A 10,866-nucleotide genomic window follows, 5' to 3' on the forward strand; every position below is an offset into this window, starting at 1 on the left:
AAAAAAAAAAGTTGTGCTGTAAAGTATTCCTTGAGAAATGTTTATAATTCTATGAGAATGTAAATAGTTTCACAGTAATTGTTTTTCAGTTAGAATATTCTAACTTAATTGCAGCGCAGTCTCTTTAATTTCTTGTTCATTAATTTTTAACTAACTTCATAAAAGAATAAGAATAAAAAAAATATGATTTATTTAAAAAAAAAATCCCTGGGTGGGCGGGGGTTGGAAAGATAGCTAGTAAATATCCTTGTGGCACAAGCATGAGGACCTTAGTTTTCTTAAAGAAATTTGTTTGTTAATTATTTACATGAATTGTGTATGTGTCTGTGTGAATTTATTATGCTCTGCAGCCATGCAGAAGTCAAAAGAGGGTGTCAGCTGTCCTCTCCTATCACTGTCCACCTATTCTGTCGAAGCAGGGTCTCTCCCTGAACCTGGGGCTCTTGTTCTGGCCAGGCTGAAAGCCAGCAAGCTCCAGGGATCTTCCTATCTCTGCCCACCTCAGAGCTGGGGTTACAGGTTTTTTTCAGGAATACCCAACTTGTTATGTAGATACTGGGATCTGAACACCAGTCCTTATGATTATGGAGCAAGCACTTTTTATTTTATTTTATTGATTTTTTTAATATTTTATTTTTTAATTTTATGTGTGCGAGTGTTTTTCCTGCGTGTATTTAAGTACACCACATATGTACAATACCCTGCAGAGGCCAGAAGGTGCCAGATCCCTGGAACTGTAGTTACAGATGGTTGTTAGCTGCCATATGGATGCTGGGAACTGAACCTAGGTCCTCTGAAAAAGCAGCCAGTGCTCTTAACCACTGAGCCAACTCCAAAACTATGAGCCAAAAATAAACCTTTTGTCTTTGTAAGTTGGTTATCATAGGCATATTGTTATAATGGTGGAAAGCTGACTAGTGCCAGTGCCCAGAAGGAATTCCCAGGTCTCAGCTCTATAAGGATGCTGAGAAAGTACAAGTGTTAGTTATCCAATATGCTCAGTCCCAGTGTCACTCTGAGAAAGGTCCCACACATGATCTTGAGAACAAAGGCAATGTTACTATGTTAATTGACAATGACATTTTCAACCATTGGGTGCCTTATGGTTAACAGAACATAATGTTGTGGGGAGGCCAGGCAGGGATTATTTCCATTTTATAACAGGAAGACCAGCTCACAGGTCCTGCTACCAAGAACCACACAAGGGACCACACTCATACCTGAAGCCTTCTGGTTCCCAACCCCATTCATGATGCTTTGACTGGAGTTACAGGCGGTTGTTAGCTGCCGTGTGGGTGCTGGGAATCAAAACTGGGTCCTCTGGAAGAGCAACAGTGTTCTTAACTGCTGAGCCATTTCTCCAGCCCTGGAGCAAGTACTTTTAACCTCTAATCCATCTCTCCAGCCCACAAGGAACTGAATTTGATCCCCAGAATAAATATGAAAAAGTTGGGGTGTGATGTTTCATGCTTCTACTCCCAGTACTGGGGAGGCAGAAACAGGTGGACCCCTGGAGTTCGCTGGCTACACAGCCTAGCCTAATTGGCAAGCCCCAAATTCCAGTGAGAGGCTCTGTCTCAATAGACAACATAGACAGCTTCTGAGGAACAATATTGCAGGTTGACCTCTGGCCTCCACACACAGACACAGAGACACACACACACACACACACACACACACACACGCACATACGCATGCACGCACACAAACCAGGAACACATAATGGCTGATACATCAACTTTGGTGACCAAGACAGAGCATTGTCCTTTCTTTGCTGCAGATACATGGCCATCATCCATCCCCTCCAGCCCCGGCTATCAGCCACTGCCACCAAAGTAGTCATCTGTGTCATCTGGTTCCTGGCTCTCCTGCTGGCCTTCCCACAAGGCTACTACTCCACCACCGAGACCATGCCCAGCAGAGTCGTGTGCATGATTGAATGGCCAGAGCACCCCAACAGGACCTACGAAAAAGTGTGAGTAGAAGTTTGCCACTCTCACCCATCCACTCAGAAGCCACTGCAGTGCCTGGGACCTTCCTTGCCCTTCTTTGTTAATTCTTTCCATATTCTTTTATCAATGAAAACTTAATGTATAACTACCTGTATTTCTCACATCCACTCTGACATGGCATTGATGTGTCTACAGCTCTTAAGGGAATGATGGTATCCCCAATACTGCTCTGGGCTTTGGAAGACAATACTCCTCCCCTGCCAAAAAATGTTGAGACCTAGTTCCTATTACTAGTTCCTATTACAATAGATGCTTTGGGTGCTCCACCACGTTTCTTGGGCCTGTTACCTGCGAACTCCCTGCCAGTTCCTGTGTTTCTGGGGTGCCGCACTTTGGTCAGGCGCAGCATGCTGGAAGATGGGAACGTCTCCACTCTAGTAGCTCTCAACAGTGACCTTGCTCCTCTCCTGTCTGGTACCGTCCCTCTGCAGTGTGTTTTGCACTGTCTGGGATTTCCACATTAAGCTGCAGGTGCCCCAGTGGAAGCTGCTTTCAAAGCACACACTTTATTGACCACCAGCCTTTCCTGTATATCACAGCCTACTCCTTGCCCTTTCTCCTCCCAAATAGGGTCACTGTACTTGCATCTCAGACTCTGTCTCTAGGGAAGCATCAACCTAAACACCTTCCAGGATCTTACAATGTGAGAAGCAAGACAGTGCCTTTCAGAAGCCTGAGAATGCAGGGCCAGCTTGGTAGGACTTTGAGAGTTACAGAGTGCTTACCAGGCAAGCATGAGGGCTGGCCACAGACAGGGTTTTTCTAAATGTCTTAGCAATTTCCCTTGAGACTTCTTGCCCTAGAGGCAGCATTGCAATGGCTCATTCTTTACCTTGTTCTCAAGTGAATGGTGATGTTCTAATCGTTAGATTTCTGGACTGACAGTGCATGGACAAAGTGGCTCTTCTTGAAAACCTCTGTAATCCTACAGTGTTGGGCTTATTATTCAAATCATAAAACACTGGAGTTCGAGTCAGAAGATCTGAGTTTTTAATTATGAATTGCCACTACCCGTGTGACTATGTGCAAGGGTCACAGCTTCTCCTCTCTTCTAAAATGGAAGAAAACAAAACTGTTTCCTGTAAACAACTGCTATGAATATCAAATGACACAGTGCATTTCTCACCTTGTAAGCTATTAGATGTCATACAAGAATTATGCAGCAAATTCATTGGATAGCAATGTAATTGTGTGGCCTTTAAATTTACCAAATGTTAAAACGAGACAACCTGTCATAACACTGAGATCTGAGGTTCCAGAGTCCGTCACAACAGTCACACTGGCATGTCTGTTCTGCAGAGCATGGAAATGTGACTTGCCGGGTACATAAGGTTCAGGTGCAGCCTTCCAGACAATGAGATCTAATGGATCAAGCAGTTGGTGGATAGATGCTCAGCCCAGGAGACACTGTAAAATCATTTTATTAAGTAAAGCTACAAGCCTGAGCAAGATCTCAGCAGGGGAAAGAACTCAACTTCACGAGCCATATGGGACCCATGAACACAACCAAGCCAGGTTTCCTCCGAATGGGAGGAAAACACCTCTGAATGAAAACTCCTCATAGAAAGCTCTTCAGAAATCTGTCAACAACAGGGACCAGGGCTCTGTCGTTAGTTCTCAGAGTCTTCTCAAAGTTTGATCCAATTCCTACAACCTATTTCGTGACAGTCACAGCTACTTTTATCTTACAGAAAATTTAAAGTTTAACTCAGAAATAGATTTCTTTTCCCCCAGAACTATGGGGTTTTAGTCAATAAGCAACAATGTTTAGAGACTTGTGAACATTTTGGTGATTTATGCTTGTTAATGACTAGAAATTTCCTTTAAGACCCAACACAGTGCACTGGGGTTATCATCTTTCTTGGCTTTGAGAATTCGAAGGAGCTTTTACTGGTTCTGTGGATCGTTTGCCATCACTATTTACTTCATGAGAGCAACTAATCTAGTTTCATTCTGTTGCTGTGATATAGCATTGATGAAAAGCAACTTGAGGGAGGAAAAGGTTTTGGCTTATTATGCTTAGAGACTGCAGCATCATTAAAGGGAATCAGAGCAGGAACTAAAGGCAAGAACTTGAAGCAGAAATTGAGGAGGAACACTGCTTGCTAGCTCCCTCTGGCTCCCTCTTAACTAGCTTTCTTTTATAGCCCAGGACCACCAGTTGGTGGGCTGGGCCCTCCTATATGGATTAAGACAAACAAGATAATCCTTCACAGACATGTCCACAGACCAACCTTGTAAAGACACTCAGTTGAGACTTTTTTCAGGTATTTTAGACTGTGTCAAGTTGAAAGTTAATGTTAACTAAAACAGTTACCTATAGAATATGATTCTGGCTTACAAGCATCTGATGTTACTTATTTAAGAGATATAACATGTTCATTCTTATAATAAATCTAAAGAGTCTATATTTGTCATTCATATATTGACTGAGATATAAACATAATTCAAATGCATAACAAAGCTTTCAATATTAAATTCTGTTTTCTATGTGTCAGTATCCATAATGTATTGATATATTTTTAGAGAATTTATATTTTATTATGTTTAGCTAAATAATTATATCCTCTTCTTTTAGTACTAATGACTGTCACTTCCACAGTACACAAAAATTCCAAATTTGACACCAGATGGAAATTTTGTTTTGAGTTACTGTGATAATTAGTGTGAGTATGTGGGCTCAAGTTCAATGAAAAATCAGTTCTCTGCCCCACCACTCTCTAATCCAATCATCAATGGTCAAGTCAGTTAAGCCTTTAAGCCTGATAGTATATTCCACAAAGAAGTATTGCAAATAAGTGTGATTGTTAGTCCTAATAGTCAATTTGACAAGGTTTAGAATCGCCAAAGTCCCACACCTTTAGGTGTGTCCATGAAGGAGTTTCCAGGAAGGTTTGACTGAACAGGGAAGACCACCCTGAATGATGGCAGCACCATTCCATGGCTGGCATCCTGGACTGAAGGAAAAAGAGAAGGCGAGCTGAGCACCAGCATTCATCTCTCTCTGCTTCCTAACGGTGGATTCAATGTAGCCAGCTGCTTCAGGCTCCTGCCACCATGCGTTCTGCACCACGATAGACTGTATCTCCTCAAGCTGTGGGTCAAAATAAGCCTTCCTTCCTTAAATACCTGCCATCAGGTATTTTATCACAAGAAGAAAGTCACTAGTGCAGCAAATATATAACTCATGGGAAGTGCTCAGCCCAGGGCCCTGCATGTGGTAAGGGTCTGGTGAATGTTAATTGCTGATGTTAGCACTGTTCACTGACAGGGTTACTGGCAGGTGACTGGAAGATGGTGCGATTGGCAGATGCTTAGGCTCAATTTCTCTGAGAAATAATTTGTGCCAACTAATTACATGAAAGTACTTTGCAAAATATCATAGACTGCTGCAAATGCCTTCTGGCTACATGGAGAACTTCCAACACTAATCATTCCTCATTCGTATCTTTAATAACACATGGCTTAAATGAAGAGCTGTGAAAGACAGGCAGCTCAGTAAGAGAATGGACAAAGTATTGAGCATGCACTTTACAAAAAAATCCAAATGTCCAATCAATATATAAAGAGACACCCAAGTTAATTCATCATTCATTAAATAGAAATGAAAACTATAATGGAATCATGTCATACACCATCAGACTAGTCAGTGTCAAGGTCTCTGACACAATTAAGTCTAACTTTTCAAAGATATAAAGTGATGAGCACTTTTGTTGGCTGCTAAAAAAAAAAGTATGAATTTGCAAAAGCACATTGTAAAATGCTTTAATACTATCTTTAAAAATAAAAGCTATGTATACCCCATAACTCACAAATTTTCCTCTAGGGTAATTACCCTAGAAATACTCCTGCATATGCATCTGACAGATTGCTCATGTCAGTGTTGTTCTTTATGACCCAAGCTAAAGCCATTTCATATGCCCATCATCAATAGACTAGATTAGAAAAAAAAAATGTGGGAGCACATAATATAATCCTGTATCACTAATAAAATCAACAAAATGGAGCCCCAAACAATGTGGATGACTCTTACAAAGTTCTAGAACAAGCACAACAGAATGACATTCTTGAAATACATAATTAGACAAAAGAACTCTGAATTCTAGTAAGGAAGACTTCCCCTGTAAGTGAAGACCACAACTCTCTCCAGCCAGAAGGTCAGGGGTATGATCAGGAAGAGGCATCTGGAGGGCCCCTAGGGGACAGCCTGATTATATTTCTTGCACTTGAAGGTTGTGGCATGAGTATTTGCTTTAAAAAATGGAATTTGGGTGCTATATACTACATACTTTTTCAACTTAAAATTAAGTGCAATGCGAAAGATTTTATTTTCACAAGCTCTTGAGAAACTCCTTTCATTGGGATAAAACAAAAAATTCCATCCAGAAGCGGGTGCCTCTGGACCATGAAAATCTGTAGATGTACTTGGTTTACCACCCACAAGTTTATTCTACATTTAAAAATATGAATATGTGACTCTCTAATCACTCATATACCCATGATTTACTAACATGTTGATGAACATTCTTCCACATAAATACTATGCTTAGTTCCTTCTGAGGATATATGTGTGTCAACACAAATATAGTTTCCTTCTTTGTATCAGAAAACATAATTTAGTATGCATGCTATTCTGCATCCTGTTTTTTACCTTAACAATATGTCTTGAAGATCTTTCTGTGTCAATTCACAAAGAGCTTCTCTGCTCTTACCCCAGCAGCACAGGATTCCATTGTTTGAATGTATAACATCATTTCCACAATCATTTATTGGTGGACATTGGATTGTTTCCAATTTTTTATTATGTGCATTAATTTTACTATTTTCCCTCTACACAGAGTTGTACTGATGTGTCTTCCTCCCAATGAGTGTGAGAGCCACTACTTCTCCACTGCTCACCAACAAAGTTTTAGGATTTTGGCCAGCTGATGGGGAAGCATGATATCTCATTTTATGTCTTTTGTTAGGAATGAGGTGGAATAGCTTTTCAAAGTTTATTAGAGACTTCATGCACGCTTTATAACGGTGTTATGTCATTGCCAGGCTATAAATTATTTCCTATGACATTGAGTGTATTTCTATAGCATTATGTGAACATATATCAAAGATGATAGATGATAGACAGATAGGAGATAGATAGATAGATAGATAGATAGATGATAGATAGATAGATGATAGATAGATAGATGATAGAAGACAGATAGATGATAGATAGACAGATAGATGATAGATAGAGAGAGAGATAGACAGATAGATGATAGATAGATAGATGATAGATGATAGATGATAGAAGACAGATAGATGATAGAAGATAGATAGATGATAGATGATTGATAGATGATAGGTAGGTAGATAGATAGATAGATAGATGATAGAAGATAAATAGATGATAGATGATGGATAGATATATGATTGATAGACAGACAGATAGATAGATAGAAAGATAGATAGATAGATAGATAGATAGACAGACAGATATATACATAGATAGATAGATAGACAGATAGATAGATAGATAGATAGATAGATGATAGAAGATGGATAGATGATAGATAGATTATAGGTAAATAGAAGGAAACAATGTACAGTAAACTGATAGATGGTAGATAGATAGATAGACTTGAACTATGGTGCTTCTAGCTGCTTCCTCGCTGTGTTTCCTCTACTGTTCTCACCTTACATTTATAAACCACAGTGAAAGAAAATTATGTTGATATAATAATACTTCAAAACTGAGGGCTTGGGCTCATCATTAATACTAATTTGCAGTTGAGTCCTGCCTTAATTAGCAACCCAACAGCATGCTCTTGGCTGCTCTAGAAAGGAGACATAACCCAGGGAGTCCTGTGAAGGTGGATTTGATTGACAGGTGCTGAACAAAGATTTCATGTGCGGCCCAAAGTGACTATTCCTGCTAAAGAAAAAAGCACAGAGGAAAGAAAGTGATGAGAATAAAGAAGAAAAAGGCTTTGCCTTGTGCATTTCTCCTTCGCCCCTTCTATTACAATGATAACTGTGCAGAGACTAGAGTTACAGCTGGTTACTCTTGCCCATGCTGTAGCGGTTGCACTGTGGCAGCAGCCAGGAGGTACCAGAGCAGTGACCCTAACAACAAGGGAGAAGAATGAGTCAATATTTCTTCATTGGAGGGCCCACCACTAAGGCCAAGAAAAAGTCTGTAATGAGGAGGAAAAATGAAAACGCTATCTAAGGATTTAGACGGCTGGGGGATTTAAGCTTCACTGAATCATTTATTAACGCTGGTCATATGCCATTTTCTGCTAATTAAATTTCTATGCACATAACTTTATGTTTTAGAAAGAAGTTAAGACATGCTTATTCTGAATTCAAAACACTCCCCATAGTAAGAGAGGAGATTATGTCACAAAGTAGTGTCGTTCTGGACAAAATACCTGGAGTTGCTGTGGAAATGTAACTGAGTGTAGATCTATTAACTAACATTAATCTACATCAGTGCTGACTGTAGCTGAATACCATAAAATATGTAGCAGTTTCTCTTCTGTTATAACCCATTGTCATAAATCAGCTAAAATTTTAGGTTTATATCTTTCTTAATTTTTTATTTTTATTTTGTGTGAGTGAATGTTTAGCCTGCATGTATGTAAGTGTACCACATGTATGAAATGCCTGTGGAGCCCAGAAGAAAGCATTGGATTCCCTAGAACTGGAGTTAAGGCTGGTTGTTAGCTGCCATGTGGATGCTCAGAACAAACCCAGGTCCTCTGCAAGAGCAAGAGCAGCCAGTGCTCTTAACTGTTGAGCCATCTCTCTAGCCCTTAGGTTCATATTCTTTATTTTCATTAATATAACAGTTGAAAATCAACACATTGTCAGGGAATGAAATCACTAATGAAAATATGAGAAAATACATTTCAAAATCATTTCTCAAATGTTTTAACTTCTTTATTATTTTAGAGAGTGACAAAGAGAAAATGAATGAATGAATGAATGAATGATAGAATCTTTTGCTAAGTTGATCCACTTTGATCAAACAAGTGTCAGGATATTTGTGTTTCCAGGATTGATTGTTTAGTTGTTATGGTTCATCTCTTCCCCCAATACTCACTGTGTTTATAAATACAGCCCAGGACCCCTAGCACTGTCACCACTGTTGATGAGAAGCAGTTAAATCAAGAGTGAAGAGTATGTTGACACTGTAGGAAGATGGTCACATGAAATCTAGTAGAGCACAGGTGGTATGAAGGGGAAAGGGAAATAGTAGGGGAGAAACGTAAATGGGGAGGGGAATGGGAGGATAGGGCAGGGGAGGGGTGGAGGGAGGAAAAACTAACACAAAAGATGCTTCCAAAGCATATGGAAGCTACTATTTTATGCTATATATGTATGTATATACATAGCACAAAATAATATATATATATGTGTGTGTGTGCGTGTGTGTATGTGTGTGTGTGTGTGTGTGTGTGTGTGTGGTTTAATTGTACCATATATGGAAGGATAATGCTCTTCCCAGATGCAGTAGGTTATCAACCAAAAAGCCCAGTGCCTAGGCTGGGTTGTTGTCAAGGGAGTCTCACAGATCCCCAGAACAATGCAGATCATTGTCACTACTCTTGGTTCCTAAGGCAATTTGATTAAGACCTTATTGTTGAAGACCACACAATTGGGTCACAGACCATGAAGAAATCAAGATGATACTGACCTAGAAGCTTCCTCCCTACTAGATAGCTTTCATAGAACCAGAAGGTGCTAGAGGCTGCTGGAGGAGAAAGGTCTTCAACAGACTTATCCAGCTGTGAATGCTATGAGCTACAATAATAACTGGTCTGGTAAGATATGGCATTGGTTCAATAGTGACTTGAATGTTATAAGGGTAACCGACTACTTTCTGATTGGATTTAAGGCCTACTCCACAGGACAGAATTCATACCTGGTACTGTAAACATAGCCAAGAACTCATGACTGGAGAGCTCTTAGGTTCTAACAGAGAACCTACTACTAGTATTTTCCTAAATGGACAGAGTACCAAACTACCTTCTAAATACTCACCTTTATACCTACTAATCAGGGGCAGCTCTCAGCCCTCATCAGAGAAGCTTCTTTTTACAATGCTTCACAATTATACAGAGACTCACAACAGGTCAACGTGCAGAGAATAAGTGATAGTGAAATGCTCATCCTTACATGCAGCTTCTGTATTACAATCCCTGCCAGCAAGGCTCAGAAAACATCACAAAGAAGGGGCAGAAAGACTGCAAGGGCCAGGCACTGGGGAAAGCTGCTATGAAACGGTGTCTTCTGGAAATGAGAAGGCCTTTGCACTCATGCACTCAGACAGCTGAGGGTGCCTAAACAAGATGTGCACAAGATAAAGCCAGTCAAAATTCCAGCATGGATGAGGAAGGAGCTCATGAGCCACCACCCCTCCCCCAGCTGAGAAGCTATTGGATGTTGATGGTTGCTGGGGAAGAGAGTCAGTTTTCTCCACGGGTGTGGCCCTGGTAAGTTACCCATGGTCCAGTGGATGGCCCAACACACATGCACATATAAGCAGCATTAAAGGACATGAAGTTGGGAGGTCTAAGAGGTCTGGGAAGAACTTGGAGGAGTTAGAGGGAGAAGTAAGGGTGGATTGTATACATGTATGAAATTCTCAAAGAGTAAATGCAAATATTTTTAAGAGAAAGCATATTCCAAAGTAATGAAAAAAAAATAAGATGGAATCTTAATTCCCAGAAAGAAATTCAAGTGAATGAAAGAAGATAGGTGATGATGATGATGATGATGATGATGAAGATAGGTGGACAGATAGATGATGGTGATGATGATAGATAGATGATAGATAGATAGATAGATAGATAGATAGATGATAGAT

General features: G+C 40.0%; 1 protein-coding gene across 1 annotated transcript in view; it reads left to right on the top strand.

The window, feature by feature from the left end:
- The window catches only part of Tacr1 (tachykinin receptor 1), a 175,987-nt gene that overhangs the window by 101,241 nt on the left and 63,880 nt on the right, over window positions 1-10,866 (top strand). The window contains exon 2 of the mRNA XM_008841586.2: window positions 1,781-1,975. Coding sequence (XP_008839808.1) covers window positions 1,781-1,975 — 195 coding nt within the window. The remainder of the gene's footprint in view (window positions 1-1,780; window positions 1,976-10,866) is intronic.

This window comes from Nannospalax galili, unplaced genomic scaffold, assembly GCF_000622305.1.
Source record: "Nannospalax galili isolate Female #2095 unplaced genomic scaffold, S.galili_v1.0 scaffold61, whole genome shotgun sequence".
Lineage (NCBI taxonomy): Eukaryota > Metazoa > Chordata > Mammalia > Rodentia > Spalacidae > Nannospalax > Nannospalax galili.